The sequence below is a fragment of the Hibiscus syriacus genome, unplaced genomic scaffold (assembly GCF_006381635.1).
Source record: "Hibiscus syriacus cultivar Baekdansim isolate YM2019G1 unplaced genomic scaffold, ASM638163v2 tig00116951_pilon, whole genome shotgun sequence".
Lineage (NCBI taxonomy): Eukaryota > Viridiplantae > Streptophyta > Magnoliopsida > Malvales > Malvaceae > Hibiscus > Hibiscus syriacus.
In genome coordinates, this window is record NW_024063482.1 from 3080139 (window position 1) to 3094289 (window position 14151).

The 14151-nt window shown below is 32.2% G+C and overlaps 3 protein-coding genes across 3 annotated transcripts; all 3 read right to left on the reverse strand.

Moving 5' to 3' along the window:
• Positions 1–3837: 3837 nt before the first annotated feature.
• Positions 3838–4464, reverse strand: LOC120188622 (protein SENESCENCE-ASSOCIATED GENE 21, mitochondrial-like). The gene is made up of 2 exons (XM_039192018.1): positions 4335–4464; positions 3838–4212 (listed from the first exon to the last, which is right to left on the reverse strand). The coding sequence occupies exons 1-2, from the start codon at positions 4406–4408 to the stop codon at positions 3987–3989; spliced, it is 300 nt and encodes a 99-aa protein (XP_039047949.1). The 5' UTR covers positions 4409–4464; the 3' UTR covers positions 3838–3986.
• Positions 4465–5767: 1303 nt separating this feature from the next.
• Positions 5768–6357, reverse strand: LOC120188621 (protein SENESCENCE-ASSOCIATED GENE 21, mitochondrial-like). Its single transcript, XM_039192017.1, has 2 exons — positions 6117–6357; positions 5768–6004 (listed from the first exon to the last, which is right to left on the reverse strand). The coding sequence occupies exons 1-2, from the start codon at positions 6188–6190 to the stop codon at positions 5779–5781; spliced, it is 300 nt and encodes a 99-aa protein (XP_039047948.1). The 5' UTR covers positions 6191–6357; the 3' UTR covers positions 5768–5778.
• Positions 6358–12001: 5644 nt separating this feature from the next.
• On the reverse strand, positions 12002–12598 carry LOC120188623 (protein SENESCENCE-ASSOCIATED GENE 21, mitochondrial-like). The gene is made up of 2 exons (XM_039192020.1): positions 12366–12598; positions 12002–12258 (listed from the first exon to the last, which is right to left on the reverse strand). Exons 1-2 carry the CDS (start codon positions 12437–12439, stop codon positions 12039–12041), a joined length of 294 nt encoding a protein of 97 aa, XP_039047951.1. The 5' UTR covers positions 12440–12598; the 3' UTR covers positions 12002–12038.
• Positions 12599–14151: the final 1553 nt, after the last annotated feature.

Below are 14151 nucleotides of genomic sequence, written 5' to 3' on the forward strand. Positions count from 1 at the left end.
AGGACTACTCAACCACAGATTATTGGAACATTTTTCTTTAACGCTGTGAGCATGATAATTTAGAATACACTGAAACATTAATTCATCATTTCTTAATGTATTGAGTCAGACTCGGATAATTTGGAATGCTAAGATCATGTTAAATAGATTCCCATCCTGTTCTATGTCTAAGTACTTCTACTATGGAACTTAGTGTGGGGATTAATGGAATGCAATGTCAATTGGATTCAGGGTTTAGCATCAAATTCTATACGAGTACCACACAAGCAGGGTCATAATTTTCCAGGTTCTTTCAGATATAAACTTCTAGGTTTGGTCTTCATATGCATGTGAATCATATATGAATGAGGTGAATTGGGCAGAATGGAGGACAATAGCAGAGATGGGAATGGGGAATGTTGTGCGAGGTGAAGAGGTAATTGCAGACTAGGGATTAGTAGTACATTGCGGGCAAGAACTATGTTCTAGAACTAAGAACCATTGTCGGAGTTTCGAATCCGAGGTCGAACCACTATCCGAACTCTCTACAATATTTGAAGTGCTATTTTAAGACCATCTATGTGAACTTCACAGTATGGAGTTATGGGAAAATCTTTGTTACACATTCTGCAGGCACCCTGAAAACTTCAACCAGAAAGGGTATCATTTAAGTTGCTCTTTGTGGAGTTTTTTGTAGCCTAACATGATCTTAGCTTCAATTACTTCATAGAAGATTGCATATCTTGAGTAGTGTGATAGTCTTGTAGGCCTGTGTATCCAATCAAGGTACTGATCACATGATTGTTAAAGCTTGCCGAGTTCAAAACATGTGAATTAGACAAGATGAGCTCGATCGGGTGTAATGTTGTTTCTAGCGGCATTTTTCAAATGAAAATCAATGGCAGAATGCCATTTTTCAAGTAAATTAATTAGACACGAACGGTATTGTAATTTGTTTGCAGCTTTCTTTTTGGATTGTTTTGCTTGCAAATTTAGCGTCTCTTCAGTAAATCCTGAGCTGGTTTTTGCTTCAATCCCTCTATTGATAATTTTATCTCTTACTGAGTACTTGTAATTTCTTTTTCTTTTTCTTTTTTCCCTTTGATACTAAGCTGCAAAATTTTGGTAAAAAGAATGTTGAAGGTTCTCGCAATTTTGATAATGAGTAAATCGAGTCTTCTCGAAATAAATGGGGTAAATTAATCTCTACCAATTTTTAAAAGTGAGCAACTGAGGCCAGGTTCATTTATTCATCTATTTGTCTTACTTTTGGTCTAATTATAAATTAATATATATTTAAATTATGTTTCTTTTTTAAAATTATTTTGTGGTTGACTGATGATTGGAAAGTGTCAAGTAGTTTTTTTTTTTGGGTTCAGATTTAGTTTCTAACTTAGAAAATAAAATAAAAATAATAATATTTGATGCAGTAATAGCGTGCAACTTGAATGACGTACTTTATTTTTATTTAAATTTACTACAAAATGAAAAGTTGGTCAATAAAAACGTGACATATTACTATACACTAATAATTTTGGGGGCAAAATGAGATAGAAATGATAGCTTTGAGATCAATGGAAAGGAAAAAATGATAGTTTTAACATATAAACCCAGAAAAAATAATTTAGAGTGTGAAGTGAAAAAATGATAGTTTAAAGAATCAAACTGATGAAATGGTATACTTCAAGGGTTAAATAAATAATAAAAGCCTAAATTTAATTATAACGTATTAATATTAACAAAGAAATAGAAGGCTGTGTCGGATCTCATATTGTCAGCTGATAAATAAGCGTTATATACCTTTAATCTTCATATGGTTAACAACTAGACCTGGAAATGAACTGAACATTCAGCGAACCGTTCATTAACCGTGCGACGGAAAGTTTGTTTATGTTCGTTTATTTATTAAATGAACGAACATGAACAAGATTTTGCGTTCGTTTAATTAAATGAACGAACATGAACAAAGGGTTCGTTCGTTCATTTACGTTCGTGAACGTTAGATTATATGTTTGTTTATATTCGTTCATTTATGTTCGAACAGAAGGCAAGTTGAATATATTACGAAGATTATTAAAGTTGTTTGGATTTCAAGAAGATTGTTTTGTTGAACAAATTAACTTTAAGACTTTATTATGTTCATATAGATTATTTATGATTTATGTATGTTTTTGTCGTATTCGAACAAATTAACTCTAAATTTGCAGGTTATATTAATGAATTTTAAGTTGTTAATCATGTTGTGTACTTTTTTTACATTCGTTTGTTGTGTTCGAATAAGTTTTTTTGTTCGTTTATTGTGTTCGTTTATGTTCGTTCATTCGTGTTCGTTTATGTTCGTTTATTATTTAAATGAACGGACGTGAACAAGCTATATTCCTTAATGAACGAACATGAACAAAAAAAATTTGTTCGTTTATTTATAAAATGAACGAACATGAACATACATCCGTTCGTATGTGTTCGGTCCATTTACAAACCTATTAACAACTGATTAGAGTGGTGCAGCGGAAGCATGGTGGGCCATAACCCACAAGTCCTAAGATTGAGACCTAGCTCTAATAATTTTTGTCAAAACTTCTTTTCAATTTTTTATTTTTTATTTTTTGTATTTCGAAATGGGCAGCGCGTTTATATTTGTTTTGGGCCGAGAGCGATGGTTCTTTTGTTAATGGTTATATACGTATATATTCATGTTTTGTTTAGGGCTAACCAAAAATGTATAAATAATAAAATAAAATTTACTCAATAAATGATTGTTTATAATAATAATTTAAACATAAAAAATGAAATTTATATTAAAGATTACATATCATAATTGCATAGAGTTTGTTTCTTGAATTCAAAGCTGCTTCCTCTTAAGGGATTCACTTGTGAATAAAATTGATTAAAATCCCAAAGCCCCCAACTTGATTATTTGTATTTGGTTAAGCATTTCATCATGAGAAAACTCAAATCCCTTATCTCAAACCTTAACTTCATGTCGTCTTTCTACCTTCCAACTTGATTTTGATTCCACAGGCAAGCTTTCGGCTCGTGTGTTACAATTACTTTATAAGAATCAGATTGTACCTGTTTCTTCTTATCTGAAAAAATATAGAGAGAGAGAGAGCTTGTGTTGACTTATTCCATATTATCAGTAAAAGAAATATTTGTGAAATGAGTCAAGCCACAATCGAATTGTATATATTTTGGTGCAGAAAGATGATTGATTTGTGAATTACCCCTTCGGGAAATTAAGCCAGTGGATGCGAAATGATGACTTCATTTGCAGATTCTGGTTTGTGACGTCAACCTTTTTTGCTTTATTATTGATTGCCAAACTCCATTCATCATCGAACAGATATGATTGCCATCTTCCACGTGCCTTAGGATGCGGTGAATCCACCGCCTCTTTGCTTCCATCACAGCCCCACCACAATATAATTAAGAATACCAGAATTTGCCCGTCACCCTCATTTACCCAACTTATAATAATACTATAGTTAATTCTCTAGTATTTTCGGTGTCCCAAACTTTACAACAACCTTATCGAATAAATACTGATACAATATCCCATGTGCGTCCCTTGATTATTTAATTACTTTTTAATACATAAATACTCATAAGACCGATTGGACAATTGGTGGGAGAAAACTCTCATCACGTCGTTTAGTGCATAAATATTCTTTGAATCGGGACTATGCCAACTTTAATTATTTTCATCGGATGTTACTGGATAATAATTCATAGCACATAGCAATAGAAATGTTTTTAAAAGATAAATAAATTTATAATATTTTTATTAAAGGTGTAGATATTAACATATAACCACCGTCTAAATAAAGCAAATAATACCAATCTGAACACTGACGATGAAAATACCAAATTGTAATTTAACATCGATAAAAATGGATTACGTTTGCAGTAAATTTAAAATAAACTATTCAATAATAAAGTGAATGTGACTCCTTAGATGTCATTAGATGATCCGGTGATAACTGCGATATGGTGTTTTCTTTGTTTATTCACTTCTTCTTCAACAGCATAGCTCTGAGCTCGGCCACGTCGATCTCCTTGACAGAGTTCTCGGGTCTGTAGCATCCGGTAACCGGGTCGGGTACCCATGAAACCTTCTCTTTAGCTCCTCCTACCATCTCTTCCTTCACCGCCGCCGTGGCGCTCCTCCCTGCTCCTCCTCCTCTAATTATTCCACTCAGCACAATCCCTTGTGACGCCGTCGCATATCCTCGTCTAAACAAACAAATCAAATCATAACTTCATTAAATCTTTATTCGTTTCCAATCAACCAAACAAGGGGGGAAAACAGAGCCCAAAGCCAATGGAAATGGAAAAGTAAAAGAAGTTGTGGATACCTGGAGATAACGTTAGAGATTCTATTGACGGAGAAAGTAGAGAAAAGCTTAACGTTAGAGAAAGAGAGAGCCATCTCTATCTTCTTCTTCTTCTTTTCTTAAATTCAAACTTCAGATTAATACAAACTTAAACGCTACTGCAGAAGATCTTTCTTTGAGAAGAAAATAAACTTTTCCACGGCAGCGAAAAAGAAGAAGAAGAAGAATCAGGAAACCCTCTCTTTTTCTCTAAAAATATTCTATGGAGATGGATTCCAATACCCGACCTCGTTGGCATTATATATACGAGAAAAAGTAGTGACGAGGAAACAAAAATGAAATCAAAGACGCACGTAGTGGCCCTCTCTATTGCTGCCACTTGGTTTCTAATTTTCCCTTGCTAATAATTGAGAGCTTTGTGATCAGATTTTATTGCCTAGGGGTATCACGATGGACGGCTGAGATAATGGGTAGTGCGGCCGACTTGTTCTTCAATTAATATCAAGCATGTGAAAAAGAGAGTGATCTTTCATGAGTTGAACGAGGAAAGGCCGTCATGAGTGACATCAGAAATATCCACGTGTAGTAGAGCCAGTGCTGGAAAGTGGTGGCAGATTATAAGCATAATTAACGCCAGTTTTTGACACCTGAACAAATCTGTAAACAACAGTTTTTCAATACAAATTAGATTTTCCTGTCAAATTTAAAAGTTGAAAATCTATATTAATATTGTTACTGTTAGAATAGTCAATGATTCTTTGATTTTTACAGTTGTTCGATCTTAATGTTGGAACCGTATACCTTTCTCGACGCTCTCCAACATGCCAAAAGAGAAGGCTACTACCGACAAAAGTACCTTTGCCGAGCCATCAACTCTTGTGGCCATAGTCATCATTCAGAAAACCCTGAAATCATCTTCTTAGATTTTCTCATTTGTAAATACACGAGATTAAATTTTTAACTTAGTTAAATCTATTTATCACATGATATTCACGTCATTATTCCAGATTTATTCCCACACTAATAAAATTAATTGTTATATCAATGAATTAATAATGACATCAATATAATAATTAGCATTTTATTGAATTTATTTTATTACTTTGAATAGTATAAATAAATACGTAATTTTTTAAATACATAATTAAATACGTATTGAATAGCGACTTTTGAGACTTGTTGTTTAAATCATTGTCAGTGGGTTTCAGTAATGTAAATGGGATATTTGATTAATATAAATGAATTACCAAGACAATGAAACTGATCAGAAATACAACTAAAAAGAGAAATATTACATCATCAGACCTATTTCGTCAACAAAGAACAGAGGATGAGTAAGCAACAGGTTTTTTCCAGCTCTTCATTTTAGGACTTCAATTTTCTGACAGAACTGAAACCAACCTTGTTCAAATTCCATTCGACTATTACCCGTTTAACCTTTGTTGTACTAGATATCTTCTTTTATTCAATTCTTCTTCAAGAGCATGGCTCTGAGCTCGGCCACGTCGATCTCTTTGGCAGAGTTTTCGGGTCTGTAGCATCCGGTAACCGGGTCGGGTACCCATGAAACCTTCTCTTTAGCTCCGCCTGGCATCTCTTCCTTCACCGCCGCCGCCGCCGCCGCGCTCCTCCCCACTCCTCCTCTTATTCCGTTCGAAACAATCCCTTGTGACGCCGCCGCATATCCTCGTCTAAACAAACAAATCACCACAAAATCTTTATTCGTCTTCATTAAAAAGACAAAGAAAAACAGATCCATGGAAAACTAAAAAAGGAAAGAAAAAAGAAAGAACTTGTGGGTACCTGGAGGTAGCGTTAAAGATCCCATCGACAACGAAAGTAGAGAAAAGCTTAGCGTTCGAGAAAGAGCGAGCCATTTCAGCCTTCTTCTTTTTCTTCAATTCAAACTTAGGATTGGATCAAACTTCACCGCTATTGCAGAAAAACTCTCTTTTAATCTTGTTGAAAAGAGAAGAAAAATCTACACAGCAGCGAAGAAGAATCAAGAAACTCGTTTTTTCTCTCTAGAAAAATCTATGATGATGGTTTCCAAGATGTACTCTCGTTGGGTTTAAATAGACAGCAAAAAGTAACGAGACGCGTGAATTGGGAGCGACGAAAACAAGACGCCGTCAACTCGGACCTGACTTTTGCTGCCACTTGGCAATTCCAATTTTTATTTCTGGAGTTACAATCATGGACCCTTGGTCTGGCAGAGGGAGGGTTGATGATCGGACGGCTGAGATATGGTGTATGATTTGAGTGCGGCGGACTTTTTCTTGAATCAATCAATTATCAAAGCTTGCGAAAAATGGAGGGTGTTTCATGGGTTCAACGAGGAAAGATCGACGTGAGTGCCATGAAATACAAAAACGTGCACGCGTGGTAAAACCATAGTGGCAGGGGCGGAATAGTTACTATATTTTTTATAATTTTATAATTGGTGACCCAATTGTAATTTGTAAATCAAATATAAAGCATCACAATCAAATCACTCCATTGATTGATTGTTATAATCAAATTACTATGCTATTAAATCTAGAAAGTAAGTAACTCTTTCGTAGATATTTATATTCTGACTACTCAACTATGAGTCAGTTTCCTTTTCGAATTCTCAATTTTCATTTACGGATTAATATTTTGTTTTTTTTTCTAATTTCATATATGCTAAAGCAAGATAAATTTGTATTCGAATATTTCTCCTTAAATTAAGAACTAAACTTTTTATTCGAATTAGGTATTAGTTTATTAACTTTTGAATCACATATAAATGTAATTTTTTTATTCTTTATTATTTAATATAATAAAACCTATCCTTTTTATCCGTAATTCTTTTATTAATTTTTGTTATATAAACATTTTTATGCTTATTTTTACAATCCAATTTGAATTATTAATCAATATGATCCGTTTCCTTAAACGATTGGATGGTTCATTTTCAGTCAGACATGCCATTTTCTCATTGTCTTTTAGTACCATACAATTCGGTGAATTCACAGCAACTTTGCTCCCATCACCATATTATATAAGCCCCACCCGAATATAATAAATTATTGGAAATCAAAGAATATCACAATTTGTTGGTTACTTACCTAACATTTCACGATGACCTGACTAACACACGACAATAATTTAATTAATCTAATGTTTATTCTAATTATTTATTGTTTTTTCAACAATCTAATGGCATACGATACCCCAAGTGTCCTGTTATAACGATGTGATTATTAATTAACAATTTAACTTATTAAATTTAATAACCACCTCTATAAAATAAAATAAATTTGCAACCTAATGTTGGGTTAATGTCCCTTCACGGCTTCGAGTACGTGATGACAGCCTCTGTTTTTGTTTATTTTATGAAGCAAATGATTAGAGCCTTATGTTCTTCCGTTGAGGAAATGAAATCGAATGTATTATTTATTTAATATGTTTAAATATTTAATATTTTATAATTTAAAAGTTAATTTTAATTTTTAAATATTATATTTTTTTATGAATTGGATTCGTCACTTATGAGAAGTTCATCCCTTTTGCCCTTTTAATTTTGGGCATAATATGTGCGATCGGTGAAAAAATGATCGTTATCAAAATTTGAGAGAGAGAGAAAGAATATTATCATGAGAAATAAGAAGAAGAAAGGTGATTGTAAAAAATGTTCACGACTTTTCCGTTGCGTAAATAGGTATTTATAGTAGCCTTTAGTATATTTGTCAAACGTAAGATCAATATAATTATCTATAAATTAACAGATTTGATAGATCTGAATTATTTAATTTTGGCAAAGATTGAAATACTTTCAAATGCATATCTTGAAGGTTTACCATATATAATGATATATTATTTTTGGTATAACCATCAGTATCTGATTTATTAATTGACTGATCCGGATCGGTTACTGCAGAGGTGAGGGCGACCCTCCCAACCTAATTTGCTTCATTCGCCAAATGTTAGGATTCGAACCCTTCACCTAACTTTAAGGATCTAATACCTTACCCCACTAGATAAATTGGTTGTTGATATCTATAAAAATATATTGATTTACATTTGATATATTAATAGCATGCAATTATATATACTACTAATAAATTATTAAAATAAAATTTGTCTAATTTTATTTCTAATTCGTATGGCATCATATAAATTATTCGTAGTTCGTAGAATATATACGGTTGATATACTAACAAAATTTTAAAAATTAAAGAAAACACTTTGTTGATTACTTGATTAGCTTACCAAACTAAGAAAATAATACAATTTTGCCTTTTTATTCGCTTTCTTCTTTTACTCATCATTAACCCTGTAATTAACCTAATTTTATTTTAATTATGGTTAACCCTATAATTGCAACCTAGTGTTGGAAGGCCACTGTTTGTGCATTAACAAGTGAAAAATAGTGTATTATGGATTTGGTTTGGACAAATTGTAATTTATTTGGCGATATATTTTAAAAAGAAAAAGAAGAAGAAAAGGAAATATAATTGATTATTATAAAATATTACATCATCAAATCTATTTCGTCGACAAAGAACAGAGGAGTAAGCAACAAGGTTTTTCCAGCTCTTAATTGTAGGACAGCAACGATTGTCTTTGGCAGAGAGTACAATACTGTTGCGGAAGACGGCTATCGGATAGAGCAAAATCGCAACTGATAATTTGAGAAAATAAAAATGAAGATAAAAGAGACACAAAATTTTCGTGAAAAACCCCTAAATAATATAGGGTAAAAACAACGGGCAACGGTAGAAGGAAATTCACTATGAGAAAATAGGAATTACAACCTCTCTCAATTTAACAAGGAGAAAACAATGATAATTTTCTCTTGATAAAATGGAGAAAAGTAACTCTCAAGAATGTAACATCCCAAACTACGGGTTAGTGACTAAATTGTAAAATTTTAGAATTTGATGATTAAAGTGGAAAAGTTGAATAGTTCAATGACTTATTTAATAATAATTCATGAAGGTTATTAGTAATTATTAAAAGAATGAGAGGGCAAAATGGTCATTTGATAGGAAATATATTTTCTTTTCCTATATATGAATGAATCACGTGGGGAAAGGGGGAAGTTATCTTCTTCTTCTTCATTTCTTCTTCTCCATCGTGAGCAAGAGAGCAAAAGTAAGATTTCTTAATTTTTGATTATTAGCTGAATTTTAAGTTGGGTTTTGATCATTAGAAGATAACTAAGCTTAAGGAAAGCTTAAGTTGTCTTATAATCAAAAGATGAAGAAGTTATAAGAAATTAAAGAAAACGGGTTTTTATATGAAATTATGGAAAAGAGTTGATAAGTTGAATTTGAAGTTAATTCTGACTTGTCATCATGCTAATTAAGGAATATGAAGTATTAGAATTGTATTTAGAACATATTGAAATTTGAGTATGATTCTTGATTTACATATGAGGGATAGGATTCTGAGGTTATGGATGGTTTTCATGGATATAAATTGGTTTAAGTAATGGTGGTTAGGTTTAATGACATAGTAGGGGTTTAAAATAGAAGAATTGAATGAAGAATTGATGATTTTCGGGCTTAAAATATAATTTCTGGGTAGAGGGAACAGATACCCTATGAATTGGAATCGATTCCCTCCTCTTGAACGAAAAATTCCAGTATGTTCAGGGGGTATCGATTCCCCCTAAATGAAAAATGGAATTTGGTTCTTTAATTTGGTTTAAGTTGTTAACATCAAGTTTAAGGTTTAGGCTTCTGATAGTTGTTTTGAAATGTTATATTTATGTAGATATTGAGTCTAAACAAGTTCCGGAATAATCAAAGAATTAGGATCGAATCAAAGCAAATAAGGCTAAGGTGAGTGCAATTTTAATTGTACTTATATTATTGAACGAACATTGACTTGCAATGAGCTAGTGATGGAGTTACTTTGGTAAGAAGTGACTCCTAAAATGTTATTTGATTTGTGATTCTTATATGTGCATGAATACATGAAATGGATATGCATATAAGTAAAACATAAGATATATGATATGATATACATGATTATATTCATATGTGATATATGCTATGAGACATGACCAATGTGAAATGAGATAAGCTATGTGATATGATATGAAATACATGCTTACACATACATGTGGTATTTGACAGAAAAGAAAGAACAATTGATGAGAAATGTATTCATCGTAAATGCCCATAGTATATGATACGAGAGCTATAGGTATAGTTGGCATGCCAAGAGTCGAGGGTATTGTAGTCCTTCGGGACGTAGTGGTCATACATGACATATATAGCAGTCATTCGGGACATATATAGCAGTCCTTCGGGACATATATAACAGTCTTTCGGGACGAATACTGAACAAATGTTCGGTGCCCATGAGGGAATTTATACGAGTTGTGGTGACAGCATTAGTGCACAACCTCAATGTACTCACATACCTTTGTTCTCAACAACAATATACATGGGCAATTGAAATATAAATTAAAGTGAAAGTGATGCAAAAAGGTAAGTTTCATGTGTGCATGACTTGGTTATATATGTCATATGAAATATATACATGCATATCATGATCAAATGGTAAGAATGCATATTCATGAATCTATTGTTACATGTTTACTTATTGCCTCACTAAGTCTATGACTTAGCGTGTAAGTGATTTACACGTAGGTACCAAGAAACGAGAAGAGCAAGAATAGAAGTAGCAAGGACATTATTATTATTAGAAGATCAGATCAGAAGTAATCGACAAAGTAGGTATTTTGTTGTGTATAGAGTGTTGGCATGTAATAAGTCGTTAATTATGAGCACTCTGATCTAGTTTGTATTTTGTGGTCTCTTTTATGTAAATTAACGTATTTTGTTTTAAACAAAGTTATAAATTCCCGGGGGGTTTTCTTTAAGAGTCAAAGTTTGAAAAGTCAAAGTGACACCTCAGACTCGTATTCGAGTCGGGTACGGGTTGGGGTGTTACAAAGAAACTCTCTAAATTCTCTAGTATTGGAAGAAAGCTATAATGCTTTGGGTATGGTTTTGAAGCTAAATGAGCTAGGGTATTTATAGTTGAAGCTTAAGGACTAATCTTATAAATACCCTAAAGTACAATAACTAAATATGATAATTTACCCTTACCATATTTCAACAATTGCTGCCTAATATTCAACAAAAACAACCCTTTTTAGCAATTGCCATTCATATGGCATCATATAAATTATTCGTAGTTCGTAGAATATATACAGTTGATATACTAACAAAATTTTAAAAATTAAAGAAAACACTTTGTTGATTACTTGATTAGCTTACCAAACTAAGAAAATAATACAATTTTGCCTTTTTATTCGCTTTCTTCTTTTACTCATCATTAACCCTATAATTAACCCAATTTTATTTTACTTATGATTAACCCTATAATTGCAACCTAGTGTTGGAAGGCCACTGTTTTTGCATTTACAAGTGAAATATAGTGTATTATGGATTTGGTTTGGACAAATTGTAATTTATTTGGCGATATATTTTAAAAAGAAAAAGAAGGAGAAAAGGAAATATAATTGATTATTATAAAATATTACATCATCAAATCTATTTCGTCGACAAAGAACAGAGGAGTAAGCAACAAGGTTTTTCCAGCTCTTAATTGTAGGACAGCAACGATTGTCTTTGGCAGAGAGTACAATACTGGAGCCAAACTTGTTAACAATCCATTCAAGCATTACCTGCTTAGCCTTGTTGTTCTAAATATTTTATTTATGTCTTCTTCTTTTATTAGTTAGTTCTTCTTCAAGAGCATGGCTCTGAGCTCGGCCACATCGATCTCTTTGGAAGAGTTCTCGGGTCTATAGCATCCGGTAACCGGATCGGGTACCCATGAAACCTTTTCTTTAGCTCCTCCTTCCATCTCTTCCTTCACCACCGCCGCAGCGCTCCGTCCTGCTCCTTCTCTTATTCCACTGGACACAATACCTTGTGATACCGCCGCATATCCTCGTCTAAACAGATAAATCACCGTTAAATCTTTATACTTCATTAAAATACAAAGAAAAACAGAGCCATCTAAATGAAGAAAAAGAAAAGAAAAGAAAGATGTTGTCGGTACCTGGAGATAACGTTAGAGATTCCATCAACAACAAAAGTAGAGAAAAGCTTAGCGTTCGAGAAAGAGCGAGCCATTTCTTTCTTCTTCTTATTTTCTACAGTTCAAACTTTGGATTTGATAAAACTTCAAGGCTATTGCAGAAAAGCTTTTCTTTTTATTTTTCTTTTCTTGAATTGAAAATAAACCTTCTGCAGTAGCAGCAAAGAAGAAACTCTCTCCCTCGTGAAAATTGTATGAAGATGCAGATTCAAGAGCGGCCCTCGTTAGGTTTATATAGAGATGAAGAAATACAAAGCGACGCGTGAGGAAACGAAAACAAGACGCCGTCAACGCACTAGTAATGGTCCTTCTTCTATTGCCACCTGGCTATTTTTTTAATTTTATTTGAATTACAATAATTGAAAACTACACGATTATGCTAAACTATCCAAATATAACCCTAAATAAATTTAATATGAAAATAATAATAAACTCATAAAGTTGTTCTAATTAATGGCGAAACTTGGTGATAGAGTTTAGGAGGTTAATTTAATTTTTTTTAAAATTTAGAAGTTTAAATTAAGATTTTTAAAAAATTTAAAGAGTTTAATTTATATTTTTCCAAAAAAATTAAAATCTAACTATAATTTTTGAATGATTAAAAATATAAAATATAATTAATGCGACATATATTCATCAATATAATACTAATAAACTATATTGAATGATTAAAATATAAAATAAGTAAATAATTGTTCAATAAAAAATATATAAATTTTGTTCAAAAAGAAGGAACTTATATAGTATATGCTAAATACATGTTTTAACACAAGCATGAGCACATGTAAACCAATAATATCTTATATTGACCGATTAATTTAAATTGGACATTTTAGAGATTAATTATGAGGTAAATCATTCCAATCCAGTTTGTTCTATTCGCAATGTTTAAAGAACTCTTAACATTATTTAAAAGATTTAAGGTGTCATCATACTAGACCAACCAATACTCTATTAATTATGTTTAAACTGTTATATTTAAACACTTATAAATATTAATATATAATTAATGTAAAATTTGATAATATAAACCTAACATTGATTATATATTATTTTTTAAAACATTTAAATGTAGTATTTTAAACATAGTTCATTGATTTGACTTGTGTGAGTTTTGAGGTTATCTTCTACACGTATAGTGTATTTTTTTATTTTTAAATGATATTCATGTGTATATATATATATATGTATATTGTCTCGGACGTGCTATTTTACTTTTTTTACATTTTGATCCTTTATAAAAGAAAAAAACTCGTGAAAGGTAGTTTGATCAATCATATTTTTATACGTGACAGGATAATGCGTCATTTTAGTAAATAATGTAAAATACGTGTTATTTCAATAATTAAATTTTTTATGGTGATATTTAGGATGGTTTGCTGATCGGACGGGTGAGAGACATGAATGGTTGAGTGCGGCGGACTTTTTATTCAATCAATATCAAAGCATGTGAAAGAGGGGGTTCAGCGAGGAAAGGTCGCCGCGAAGGCGATAGTCTTTTCTTGCTAGACAGATTTATGGCCGATGATTAGGGATTGGACCACGTGGTGAACTACCATAGTTGGAAAGAGGGCGGCTGAGTAAAAATTAGTTATTGTCCAGGAAAATAAATCTGCCCTCTCCAAAAGTCACTGCCACGAATCATTTTGTCTTCAAAGTCGTTTAGATTTTGTTAATCATAAATCCCCAACTTCCACGGTTAATTCATTCATATTCTTTTGATTCAAACCTAATTTTACTAATATGT

Coding starts and splice junctions, on each gene's coding strand:
- LOC120188622 (XM_039192018.1), bottom strand. CDS start 4,408: ATGGCTCTCTCTTTCTCTAACGTTAAGCTTTTCTCTACTTTCTCCGTC. Junction 4,213..4,334: donor ATCTCTAACGTTATCTCCAG/GTATCCACAACT, acceptor TTGTTTGTTTAG/ACGAGGATATGCGACGGCGT.
- LOC120188621 (XM_039192017.1), bottom strand. CDS start 6,190: ATGGCTCGCTCTTTCTCGAACGCTAAGCTTTTCTCTACTTTCGTTGTC. Junction 6,005..6,116: donor ATCTTTAACGCTACCTCCAG/GTACCCACAAGT, acceptor TTGTTTGTTTAG/ACGAGGATATGCGGCGGCGT.
- LOC120188623 (XM_039192020.1), bottom strand. CDS start 12,439: ATGGCTCGCTCTTTCTCGAACGCTAAGCTTTTCTCTACTTTTGTTGTT. Junction 12,259..12,365: donor ATCTCTAACGTTATCTCCAG/GTACCGACAACA, acceptor TTATCTGTTTAG/ACGAGGATATGCGGCGGTAT.